The sequence below is a fragment of the Chlamydotis macqueenii genome, chromosome 4 (assembly GCF_036417535.1).
Source record: "Chlamydotis macqueenii isolate bChlMac1 chromosome 4, bChlMac1.mat, whole genome shotgun sequence".
Lineage (NCBI taxonomy): Eukaryota > Metazoa > Chordata > Aves > Otidiformes > Otididae > Chlamydotis > Chlamydotis macqueenii.
This window is the reverse complement of record NC_141559.1, coordinates 23,794,146-23,807,323: the sequence shown is the minus strand read 5'-3', so window position 1 is coordinate 23,807,323 and position 13,178 is coordinate 23,794,146. Positions and strand designations below refer to the sequence as shown.

At 40.4% G+C, this 13,178-nt stretch overlaps 1 protein-coding gene across 4 annotated transcripts in view; it reads left to right on the top strand.

Moving 5' to 3' along the window:
* Nucleotides 1–402: 402 nt before the first annotated feature.
* Nucleotides 403–13,178, top strand: part of UBA6 (ubiquitin like modifier activating enzyme 6) — a 37,599-nt gene continuing 24,823 nt past the window's right edge. For 2 of the 4 annotated variants that reach the window (XM_086746299.1, XM_086746296.1), the window contains exons 1-10: nucleotides 622–988; nucleotides 3,275–3,337; nucleotides 4,828–4,922; nucleotides 5,771–5,799; nucleotides 6,550–6,644; nucleotides 7,161–7,272; nucleotides 8,729–8,809; nucleotides 9,373–9,495; nucleotides 11,341–11,464; nucleotides 12,678–12,781. In XM_086746299.1, the coding sequence (XP_086602425.1) occupies nucleotides 3,297–3,337; nucleotides 4,828–4,922; nucleotides 5,771–5,799; nucleotides 6,550–6,644; nucleotides 7,161–7,272; nucleotides 8,729–8,809; nucleotides 9,373–9,495; nucleotides 11,341–11,464; nucleotides 12,678–12,781 (804 nt within the window). In that variant the 5' untranslated portion in view covers nucleotides 622–988; nucleotides 3,275–3,296. Of the gene's footprint in view, nucleotides 517–621; nucleotides 989–3,274; nucleotides 3,338–4,827; nucleotides 4,923–5,770; nucleotides 5,800–6,549; nucleotides 6,645–7,160; nucleotides 7,273–8,728; nucleotides 8,810–9,372; nucleotides 9,496–11,340; nucleotides 11,465–12,677; nucleotides 12,782–13,178 lie in introns of those variants that run through there. The other 2 variants (XM_086746297.1, XM_086746298.1) reach the window with 2 other exon arrangements.

The window sequence follows — 13,178 nt, the reverse complement described above, 5'->3', positions numbered from 1 at the left end:
GTTCTCCTCTATGACCTTGGATGCTCTCTAGCATTTCACAGCTTCACACTCTAGCCCCACTTAATGAAATTTTGCCTACTTCTGAGGAAGGTGACATCTTGCTGGCGCTCTTCTGCAGGACGTGGAGACAGTTACCTCAGGAACACGGCTCAGAAGCGCTCTTGATCGTCTGAACTTGAACCTAACGGGGATTGTTTTGTTGTTTTTTTTTTTAACAACATGGTGTGTTACTTTTGGGGTAGAAAGTGGTGGGTTTTTTAACGGCTTAGGCGTCTCCCGCTAGGCACTAGCGAAACCGACGCCACCCGCCACCATGCCGACCCCGGCTAAGGTCGCCCGCCCCCACCCCACCCCCGCGGCGGAGGAGGCGGGCGGCCTTAGCCCGGCCCCTCATGTCGGCGCAGGCGGGGAAGTGCAGCGTTACTGGTGGTGCCGTTTCCCACCCGCTTCCTGCCTCTTCTCCCGTCGGCAGCAGCAGCGTTCAGGCCTTGATCGTAACGCTAGGCCGCCGCGGTGGTGAGGGCGGGCGGTGGTGGCGGCGGCGGGGCCGAGGAGCGGGAGCGGGAGCGGGAGCGGGAGGGGGTGGGGGGCTGAGGCAGGCGGCGGGGAGGCGGCGAGATCGGGGTAGGCCGGCCCGCCGAGATGGCGGTTCCCAGCGCCCCGAGAGCCAGGGCGTCAAGGTGAGGGGCTGAGCTGGTCCGGCTCTGCTGGGACACGGATCGGGTTGGTTTCGAGGCCGCTCGGCTCTGTCTCGGTTCCCCGCTGTAGATCGGAGGTGTCGTTTTTCCCCTGTTGGCCCGGCTGGGCAGTTAACAGCGGGGCTGGGCTGCGCGTTCTCCCTCTCTCCGCCGGCTGAACAGGGAGCCTGCGGCGACTGGGATCCGCTTCTGGAAACCCTGGGTAGGTGGGACTAATCCAGGCCTCCCTGCCATCCCAGCCTGCTGAACAGCAAGTAATTAATACTTCTTCAGCCTGCGTGGACTTGGAGGTAAGAAACACTGTGAACATGGCCCGTTGCTACAGCTCCTGTGCCTTTGCTGCTCTTTGGAGCATCTTATTCCTTCTTGGTAACATGTAGATTCTTGATTTGTCCCTGGGTTGTGTTCCACAAGCAGCTGAGGCATTAAAAAATGAAAGACATTACACAGTTAAATAGAAGCCTGGCATTAAAGCTGGTAGTGTTGGCTTTTAAAAGGAGACAGAAGAGAGTATGAATGTCGAGCATCTGTTAAGAACTAGGACATAATGCTAGAATAGATTCTCTCCCCATATTACCTGACTTTCTTTAAGACAGATTCAATACTGGTTGAACTAAAATGAGAAATACAATTTGGATACAGGAATACATTATCAAAACTTTGTGCTAGAACCACTTGACAATAGTGCCACGAAGTCCTCTTTTGGAAGGAGATGTTTTGCCATAATTGACGGCTACGCTGGCAGCAACTCAGTGCTGTAACAGAGGATGCAGGGGGAGGACTGGGAATTGATAAATGTATTGGAAGAGCCACTGTCAAATGGATCGGTGTGATACAGGTGGAGAAGGTTCTCTTATGGGTTGATCACACATCCTTGTTTACAGAAGGCTGTTTGGGAGGGCACACATCTCAAAGATGGCTATCAGCAACCACAGCAGAGGAAGCTGAGTGTTTTTATCCAGGGGTGGATCACCTTCCCCACCTTAGTACCGCAATCTGTTTATGTTGGGCAGTCCCAGAGCGCCTGTGCTGTTTGTGGAGGATGATCATGCAGGAGCAGAACAGCTCTGGGCTGTTACGAGATGGCACTGGCTTGCTTTGATGGGATCTTCCAGTCTTGTGTCCCAGGCAGTGGCTGAAACAAAGGCTTTTACCTAGGCAGGGACTGAAGCCTGTGACTCTCAGATGAGGTGTTTTGCTCTCTGGCTTGAGATCTGGGTCCTTGGATGATCTAGTAACATTAGCATTGGTTGTCTTCAGCTCTTGTTCTGTAAGGGAGCAGAGCTGCACTGAAGTGACTGATGGTGTAGATTGTGATGGAGATGCCTCATGTTGACTGTCTTGTGTGTTACCTTATGTGTAGGAGTTAGTATCCAAACTGTGGAAGAGCTTAACTGGTGAGATTTGTGGCCTGCTTTCAATATAACTCTGTCCATTGATGTGCTACTTCACTGCTTTCTAATTCAGCCTAAAAAAATCAAAAGGACAAATTTCAGGTCAGAATGTTGTAGTCTCCAAGTTGTGACAGGCTGCAGGTACCACACTTCTGAAATGTTAAAATATTTGCCAATACCATCTGAACAGTAAATAGAAGTTAACCTATGGGCAAGATTGCCTTGAAAGCTGTTTTAAGGTTTATCTGTGCTCACAGAGAAAAAACTCCATAGTATGTCTGGGCCTTTACTTTTCAATCTCTTAAAAGAAGTGTTTGTCAGCCATGTCTAGTTTCCAAGGCAGTTTGTAAGGAGCTGAAATAAGGTGTATACCTTAGGAGCGATGGGAACTGATGTTCTGGGTCAAACATGGTGTCTGTTTTGCTTGTCCTGTATTTGATGGCAGTCACCTGCCAGGTCCAGGAAGCAGCAGTTCCCAGCCTGCATAAAAAAGAAACAAGCTGCCCAGTGACAGTTTGTTCCTAATCCTAGTGCTTAGTTTTCACTAAGGTAACTTAACAATGAAAAAGCCTTTGCTAATGACTGAAGGCCTTAATAGCACAAGTTAAGTTTTTTTTTCTTAACATCCTATTGAACTGTTTTAATTTGATGGCTTAGTTAAATGTTGCATTCTTTCACATCTTTGGGTATTGAGTTCTTCAGTTAGCTAAAACAGTAACTTGTTTTGTAAGGATTTTCAATTAACACATAAATAATGCAGCGTAAATAACTATTCCTAATAATTCAGGGATCTCCTGTCTTCTCTTCAAAAAAACCACCAATCTGTTAGATGCAAGTTAAACAGCTTGGAGCTGTTAATATAAAATGAAATTGTACTTTTAGTAAATCTAACTGGCAAATACAAGAAGTAAGTCTTGTGTCTCCTCGGTGAAATTAATGTCTGTGTGTGTTTTGAAATAATTTGTTGAACATTTGAGGGTTCTTGACTTCTGGCTCCTGTGCATATTAATTACCTAGATGCTGTGGTGTTCTGTAGGCTTCTTAGTGTTCAAAGTGATTCCTATGTAACATCACTTTTTGTATTTTTCAGTTCTTCTGTTGGAGAAATGAGTGGGGCAGAGGGTGGCAACTGTGAAATTGCACGCAATGTAACTAGGTTATTTCTTTTTGTAACCCTTCTAGTGCAAACAAATCATATTACATCATGGCGGCAGACTCTATGGAAATTGATGATGCGTTGTACAGGTAAGGATATCTGAATTTTAAGTGTTGCTCTTGACTTTTCAGCAACACTTATGTTTAAATGCAGTAATGTGAAAGACAAGGCTTGAAAATACTGTCTACTGCCAGTTAGGTAAAGGTTTGTGTACTTGGGCTGTTGTGTCCCTTGTTTTGTAAGGCAAAAACCCAGAAGTGTTTTCAGCAAGTGAAACAGAACCCACTTCTTGCAAAGTTAGCAGTGAGAACTGGTTGAATTGAAAATAGAATCCATATTTCTGTAAAACTGTTCCTTTATTGGTCTCATAACAGGTATTCTGACTATTATTAGTATTTGACCACTAAAAAGAATAGGTAAATACTATGGAATTATAAAAAGTTCCAATTGTACCAATAATGTGTACTTTCTGGAAAACAGGAATAATACTTCTATTTGTAATATAGATTTTTCGTGCTGCCTCTAGCTTGTTTCCCCTTTGACAAAGTAGGTATTCCTCTCTTTCTTGTTCCTTATGTTTTTTCAGTACCTTCTTTCCGCCTTCTTTTTTGACATTATATAATATATCTCCTTCATAATTTCATTTATTACTCAGTCTTTGCCATACTTCTCTGTCCTCATGAATATCATGAGTATCTTTGCTATCCTATTGGACCTTTTTCGGTAGAACTTTTAAAAAAATATTTTAAAGTTATTATTATTTTTGTTTTAATTTGTTAGCAGGGAGTGACTTGAGATCACTTGGCATGGCAATAGTTCAGAGAGCCTGTACTGGAACAAATGGTATCCGTGGAAAAACACAATAGGATGAAAAGCTTCTTGATATATATTAAAAAAAAAAAAATTAAATGACCTGTATGCTGAACAAATAAGGCTTCTTTTTAATTCATCACAATGCTTCCTGTATTGTATGTGTCATTTTACTTTTTGGCACTGTTCTTACGCAAGTCATACTTTGCTGTGGTGGATTAGAATGGTTTAACTTTAATTGAATAGTTTGAAACTAAGAGTCTTTCACAGCTCAGGATCTGTCTACAAAAGCTGCTGCGCTCTCTGGTTTGAAGATTTCTGATAACAAAGAAATTATTTGGCTTGCTTGTATTTTCAATAGTTAATTCCAAAAAACTACTATCCTGAATAGGTTTTACACTGATTAAAAATTGGAAGTTATTTATCTTTTTTAAAACCTGGCACTGAAAAGGTCTATACTAAATACATTTCACTATTTGGATTGTGAGTGCAAATATTACATTTAATATACATTTATTTACTAAAGCACTGTATAGTTCAGATGCACGCATGTTATGTCCTCAGTTGCTTGTTGAACGGAGGGCTGGTAAATAGAACAATGCACTTGTCATTAGTGACACGCACTCATCTGCACAACTTGGTATTGCAAATTAGAAACTGATTGAGATGATAGAATAACTGAAAATATCTGAACTTTTTTTGAAATTACTTGCTTTTATATGCTTTTGACTTTGTATCTTGTTTTGATCTGAATTTATCTTTGTTGTAGTCGCCAGAGGTATGTTCTTGGAGACACAGCAATGCAGAAGATGGCTCAGTCCCACGTATTCCTGAGTGGTATAGGTGGTCTTGGTGTGGAGATTGGTAAGTTAGGTAACATTTATTTAAGCAGACACAAGTGTATGTAAACATACTGTCCCAGAAGATTTGTAAAGCTTATTTTAGATACAATAAGCATGTCTGAAGTATCCAAGTGGATTTATATATACATAATGTGTATGAGTAACACAGCAGATGCAGGAAAGATCCTGGACTTTTATCTCCTAAGCTTTTTACTAGAATAACATTTTAAGTTTTAATTTAAAATGTACTTCCATGGGCCAGATTACTTCACCCAAAATCTTGTGTCTTGGCTGAAGGTTGAGGGTGGATAATCCAAGTTATTCCTTTAGGCATCAGTATCCGTGAGTGTAATACAGGAACAGCTATAGCCTGATGGATGCCCATGTAGGAAATGGAGGGGGTGGGAGGTAGGAGAACAGATGCAATTTGGTGAAAAATATATAGCTGCCCTGGTGCAAGAGACTCCTTAACAATTTGCCTTACTCTTTATAAGCAAGACTTGTCTTGGCTGGTTCTTACCTGAGTTATTACCCTTTCAGTTGGCTGAAAGGTTAATGGTACTCTGCACCAGATGCCAGAACAGAGTCATGGGGTTTTGCAGTTTATTGAATGAGTGTCTCTGTAATCACACTTGTGGGATGAACAGCTGACAAACGACAAATGTAGAGAGCCTTTTTAACCTTGCTCATGTTATTCTGCTTTCAGTAGTGCTCTAGAATGCTTGAGTCAAATGTGAAAGAGAACAAACCCTTAAGCTTTGAAGGTCTTAGCGATGACATACTGGTGTTGTCCACCCACATAGCTATTTATTTACGGATTTGCAAGAAATCTGCAACAATCCCTCTCTCTTTCTGTTGTTTTTTTTTCAGCCAAAAATATAATTCTGGCTGGGGTAAAGGTATGTAAACAGTTCTGTTGTTGGGTGTTCTTGGGTGAGCAGGAGGAAAAGGGACGACACTTCTAGCTAGGTAATCTTAAGTTTCTGAAACTGTCTTTCAGTAGAAGGATCACAGAACATTTAAGGACATGGAGGTGAAAACTTTTAATAATCTGGATGTTCTAGTGGTACTATGAGTCTTATGCTAATGTCCACTGCACTCTGAAATATCTCATGTAGTATTTTAGCCAGCTGCTGTTCAGACATTTAATCCTTTTGTACAAAGTGGCCTCTCCTAAATGGAGTGGTATAAACTCAAAAGCTAGATTATTCAAAATATGTTACCCTATTCTATCATCCATCAGCATCCTTTTGTGTAGATGTTAGAATGGTTCAGTGTTTTAGTCCAACAACTGCTTTTGTGCTGCTGGAATTAATTTGAATAGAGAGAAGCCTTTTAAAACTCTTTCTTCCAATCAAAAAAACCCCTTGTTTATAATTTTGGGGTTCTGTTAATTTGCCCCTTAATCACAGTGTGGCAAAAAATCATCCTTGGTATTTAAATGCTGTAATCGCTGCAAGCTGGGAGGAAAATGCTTAATGAAATACATATTGTAGATGTATATTCCTTTCTTGAAAAGAGGTTGGAGGAGTTTGTTCTTCTACATGGTACAACTAAATCTTCTGCAGTGCTAGTCCTCCAGCATTTTATGTGCAGGCTATGATCATGTACGCTTCTTCCAGTAAATGCTTTTTACTGAACTTTCTTAGGCTCTCACAGTTCATGACACCAAGCAGTGCACAAAATGGGATTTGGGGATCAACTTCTTCATCCGTGAAGATGATATTACCAGTCAAAGGAACAGGTTGGTGAAGTCTTTGGAGTGAGAGAAGAATAACAGTTTCATCAGTAGCAAAAATAACAGCTCATTGTCCAACAGCTGCTAATACGTATCAAATACTGGTTAAACTTTTTCTCTGGAGTTACTGGCTTTGAGTACAGTGCCCAGGTAGGTATTAGGGGAAGTCTGGTTTGAGACTGGCGTTCTGTCTGAGTCAAACATCTCACTTCTTACAGTTGGGAGCTTGTAATGTAAATTTTGTAGTGAGGACCAGGGTATATTTCTCCCTTGGGCTTTCTCAGCCACCCATGTGAGACTAGAAAACAACCATGACACCAAACCATCAGTCAGTCCTGTTGTACATTTGACAAAGCTGTTTTCCTCAGACCTACTAGGAATTTAAGTGTGAATAAATGAGTTGGTGACTGTTGCCAGGTCACTTCCTGAGGGACTGTTTTAGGGCATGTGTGGTATGAAATTCTGTATTGAAAATACAATTTTGTGGATGCATAAAAAACTTTAAAGTTCCTGTTCTTTCAGGGCTGAGGCCACAATTCATCATATTGCAGAACTGAATCCATATGTCCATGTAGCAGCATCAACTGTGCCACTAGATGAAACCACAGATCTGTCTTTCCTAAAGCAGTACCAGGTACGTCACTCTTAAAGCAGTTGTATGTGGTATTTTGCTCAGAGCAAACAGCTTGGATTTTTTTTTATACAAGTAAATAAAATGAAAACAAACTTTAAGGTACATTTTGAGATTATGTAAAGAAGTAGGTCTTGTATTTGTACTAATGAAATGTTGTGCTTGTGGTTTTCTGTTCCTAGCACTTTCTTACAACACTTAAGGAATTTACTATGACATTCATCTCTGAACAACAACAAAAAAATGTAACTGTGACTTTTTTTTGCAGCTATATAGCACAGATGTTCTACTTGTATTTTGTGTGCTGTTTTCCAAGCAGTAGAAACTCAGCCTATGTAATTAGAAATATCACTTATGTGTGTATGAATCTAATTCCTCTGTGGTGGAATTAGGATGTTTCCAGTTGTTTGGTCAGCTGTCTGCTGCCTGTGTGCATGGGCTCAGTCTGAGTTGGGAACTTTTACTGTGTGGCTATCGCTTATACCCAAGCTCACCAAGTTTCTGAATGTCCCAGCTATAATAAGCCAATGCTTGCAGAAATTGTATGTCTGCAATTTGATGAGAACCGGTACTTGAAGCTTGTGCAAACTTTTTGGTGTGTACTGGTGAGTATCATTTGTGTTTGTTTCACTAACTTTAATCTTAAAATTCAAGATCTAAATTTTCTCTGAGATTATCCATAACTGTTTTCATAAGTATTCGTCCTGGTTCCAGCTAGGATGGAGTTAATTTTCACCTGAGCTGGGAGGGGAACTGGAGCTGGTGGCCCCTGCAGCTGGGGGACACAGCTGGGATAGGTTACTAATTAGTCAACAGCTGGGAGAAGTTTACCCAAATTAGCCAAAGGGCTATTCCATCCCATGTGACATCATGCTCAGTATGTAAGTGAGGAAGGTGCTGAGGAGGGTCTTCTGCTACTTGGGAGGAAGCTGGACATTAGGTTCTGCTGTGAGCTGTTGTACTATAAACTGTGTGCCTCAGTATTTTCTGTTACTGGATTTTGTTTGTTTGTTTGTTTTCAATCTCTGTTTTGGTTTTTTTCCTGTTATTTTCTAGTTATTTTTCTTTTTTATCTCAACCCACAAGTTTTGCCTTCTTTTCTTTACCAATTCTCTTCCCTGTCCTGCTGGAGGGTGGGGGTAGTGAGTGAGAGACTGTATAGCTTGGTCCTGAGCGGGGCTAAACTACAACAGTATTCTAATTAGGTTTTGAGTTTCACAGCTGCAGTAGAAAAAAAAGCGAGAATTTGCTGTTCCTCTCACTCAGCTTGTTTCCAGAACTTGTGGAGCAGTAACTCATCTGTTCTAATATGTAATGAGAAAACTAACTGAAGACTACTTTCTCTGTTACGTGTGGGGGGAAAGGAATCAGGACATCTGAGTAACTTCCTACTTTTTCCATAGCCTGAAGATGTTTATTGCCTTTGGTGTCTTAGATTTATTTCTCTTCTTGTTCACAGTGTGTCATACTGACTGAAGTAAGTCTGTTGCTGCAGAAGAAGATTAATGACTTTTGTCATGCTCAGCAGCCACCTATTAAGGTAACAGAAAAAAATTTAAAAAAATAAACACAAGAGTAATCTGCCCATTCTCAACCTCCAACATGTTCTATCCAGAAGGAGAAAGCTGGTTATGAGGTATATAGTTCTTTGCAGATTACATGTTGATGGAGAAGTATGAGTTTTGGGAGTACAATGCTGCTACTCTGTTCATGTGTCTAGTGTTACTTAGGTACTAGCCCAGATAACCATAGCTTGGTCCTAAAAAAAAAAAAAAAAAAAAGGAAGTTCTGTTAAATAGTTTTCACTGTTAACTCATAATTGTTCTGGAAGAACATACTGAGACTGAGTGTAACAGCAGTAGAAATGGCAGTATTCCACTTCATATTGATGTGATTCCTCTTTGTGAAGGGGTTCTGAAATGCTCATGCACATTCAAAGTCTGTCATGAATGCTGTGTTATATAGTCAGTGACCTGGGTGCACATGACAGGTTTCCACCATAGAAGTTAAATGTGTCAGCCTTGGACAAGATTGAATGTGAGAGATCATTCATTTTGTTTGTGCTTTTCTAGAGATACTCATGATTTTTACTTTCTCATGTAGTTCATCAGTGCAGATGTATATGGAATATGTTCACGTTTGTTTTGTGACTTTGGTGATGAATTTGAAGTGCTGGATACAACGGGAGAGGAGCCAAAAGAGATCTTCATTTCAAATATAACACAAGTAAGGGATAGAAGGTGTTGTACTGCTTTAATTTTTTTTCAATAATACCTTGTTATTGGTTACGTGCCCAAGCAGAGTGTTTCACTTCAGCAGGCTGCTAAGCAGTTGAAAACCGGTAGCGTAGCAGAGGTAAACGGTTACTTTGTTCTTATGTCTTAAAACCAGTCAGTGATAATGTGCCAACATTGTAGAGCATACTGATGCCTCCTGGTCATTACTTTCAATGTAACATCACAATATTGAGTCTTTTTTTGAGGGAGAGAAATGAAGAAATGTAGAGAGAAGAGGACATAACCTTGGTGTGGGAATAGGTTAAGTTTTCTAAGGAAGCCATGAGACAGGTCATGAAAATGGCCCTTTTTAATGAGAAACTGCAGCACACATACAGCAGGACTACTGAGATGATCAAGGGGGTTGAGAGCCTGTTCTGAAAAGAAACTTAAGTGTTTGTTTTAACCTACCAAAGTAGAGGTGACAAGAAGAGGATATTATTGCTAATATTTCCAGTGCAGAATGTTATAGAGGATGTAAATTTGATCTTGTACTATTGTTTTATAAATGGAAATTACTTTAGCTCTTTCTCTCAACTATTTAAGTCCAGACTATAACCTCACTCATCCAGTAGCAAGTCTTTTGTCATATCTCCAGTCTAGATCCAATAATAACCAAGCGAGAAGGGATTGTATAGCAAGTTTGGTTTGATTTGAATTAAAGCTTATGATGTGATGATTTGGGTAGCCTGTTCTTTGGTACCATTAAAAGGGAATGGATGACTTGATTGTTCTCTTGTTGTACTCTTAATTACATAAAGAGTACGCAGTTATGTTTTGTGGCTTGTGCTGATTACTTGCCATGTCAAGGAATGAATATATATCTAGATATATTTCCTGTGATTCATAATCTGATACTTGAGTTTACTTGTATCTTGCTTCTACTCTCTAAAGTGTAAAACTCACCAGAATTACGACTTGATAGCAAAAATGCCATAAAGTGGCTCTTCTTATCCTGTGGACAGAGTTGAAGTGGTTTTCTGTCCCTAAAGCAGAGAAGAATTTTCTCTGGTGAACTTATTTGCTGTTTTCTATGCCACAGAGAATGTAGTCCACTGTAATTAAGTTTTGTGCCACTTAACTGAAATATTTCTAATATTGGGAGCTCAGGAAGGGATGGCAGGAGACTTTGCAGGCCAGGCTTGCTTGTAAATCCACTATGTTACAGCCTGAGCTGCACCACAAGGTCTTGATGTGCTGTCCTCATGCTGCAGAGGGATCTCTGTGTGCACAAGAGATTGGCGGGACATCCTGTAAGAGGATGAGATGTTGTCCAAGATTCCTGCAAGCATAAGCTTGTTTGTGATCCGCTTGAGGCTGTGGTTTTCCGGTATTTAAGGATGTCCAGCTTTGTAAGCTTCCTAACTTTCAAGAATGAGTTTGGGGTGTCCTTTTTAAGGTGATCAGAGGGAAAGGAAGCATGGAGTAATAAGGACCGTTCACAACACTATAACTTAATGTCTGTGAAAATTTCGTTGTAGATATAGACTACTTCTGTTTTGCAAAAAGGAGATAAATTTACTACTACTTCAGAACAATGAATTTGCTAAGAACTAAGAAATGCAGTTTGCTGACATGCTGAGAACTGTAAAAGGTAAACATGAGAAAGCCTGTGTTACTGAAAACACTTAAAATGAAAATAACAGGACTGAAAAACTTGCCATAGGTAACTTAGGTGCTAAAAGTACTAGAGGCTGCAGTTTCAATAGGCAAAAAGCTATGTGTCTATGATAAATTGTGACTCCTTTACACAAGATGCTTTCCTCCTTGGTAACTTTGCCATTTTTGCTTTCAGTCAAATCCTGGTATTGTCACTTGCCTTGAAAATCATCCACACAGGCTTGAAACAGGACAGTTCTTAACCTTTCGGGAAGTTAATGGAATGTCGTGCTTAAATGGATCCACACACCAAATAACAGGTAAATCATTGTTGGCTCATTTGCAAGGTATTTATGTTTTGGCCTGTTTTAGCTCACTTAGCCAGAGGAGTGCTAGGTTGTGCAGATCTCCACTGAGCTTGAACAAAAAAATTGCTTGCTGGTGCAGTGGTCTTCCTAGTGTTGTCTTAAGTCCATTTCCATTTAGTGAAGTCATTCCAAACTCATCTTGTGCTTAAGGAGCAGTGGAAACTAGCTGGCAGCTTCTGGGGTTACTGTCATTAGTTTGCTGATAAATCTGTTTTGGTTTTGGAGAGTTCTGTAATGCCTATGCTTCTGTCACAGTTTTGGACTAAATTAATAACACTTTGTGTATCACCATTTGCCTTGTAGTTTTTAGGATGACAATTTCAGTGTACAGAGATGCATTCAATCTGTTTCTAAGCTTGCTTCTGAAGTGATTCTTAGGAATTATATTTACCCTGCTTTGGTCTGCATAATGCATGTCTCAAGGCATACTACTTGATTCCTTTTAGATGCTGGAGAATTGCCCAGTTCCTAGATCTGAATGCCTGTTAGTGTAGAGCAGAAGAGAGAGCAGGTGGATGGCAGTTGTTTGTTTTTTTAACTATTTTGTGATCTGAGACAAAAAAACACTACCCTTGAAACAAGAGGTTGAGTTTTCTCTGGACCCTTTTGTTTTGCTAGAGCTGATGCTGTGTTCAGTTCCTTCGTATTAATCATGGCCCAGCTTTTGGTTTCAATTTTCCATAAATTAACAACTTTTATGTCTTCTTGCTTTATCCAAATAATGCTCCAGGTGGTATGAGAGGAAAGATGTGACTTGAATGCTCCAGCTGCCCTTTTTGATTGCCTCCTGTTCTAGTCACACAGCTAAAATCGTCCTCTGAGCAGTATACTGGACACTGCTATGTACAGTCTAAAAACTGCCAGTGATTTCATTTTTGTTGCGGAGCTGTGATCATCAGAATTCTTCTTAAATATGCTGCCAGTTTAAAAAGCTTATTTCATAACAGATCATGTGAAACTAATACTTTAGCCCAGAAATTGGCTGAGAGGGACAATCCTGTTAGTTCAGAGGATCCAACTATGTTTACACTTTCAAAGCAAGGTTGCACACTACAAAATTACAGCATAAAAAGCATTGGCAAAACCCCACTATATTGTATACAGAATTGTAGTATCCAATGACACTTTTTATTATCAGTCACTGTTTATTCTCTTCTCCTTTTAGTGGTGTCACCTTATTCCTTCAGCATTGGTGATACGTCAGATATGGAGCCTTATTTACATGGAGGCATAGCTGTCCAAGTGAAGACGCCCAAGTTGTTTTACTTTGTAAGTGTGTATTTGACATAACCTGGTGTCAAACAGGAGTGTTAATGGTCTGAGCACTGGAAGAAGAGTTCAGCAGATACATGATTTCATACCCATGATTTGGGTTTACACTAACCTGTGATTTTGGTTTACACTAGTTTTATTGGGTAAGAATAATGATTTACTAAACTTTAGAGAATAGGAAATACTTCAAAGTGACCTGCCAGTGTAGAGGAAAAAAAATACTATGGGAAGCCTATCCTTGTACTGCTGGGGACTCCATGAAGGCATACGTGGTTTCTTTGCAGCCTTCTGAGAAGAAGAGACAATTGGGTGAGTTTGTGTAAGAGGGGTTGCAGGCTACATGGTGCTATGTGCCTTTTTGGGCCTGCAGAAAGTAGATCCTGGCTGCCCTGAA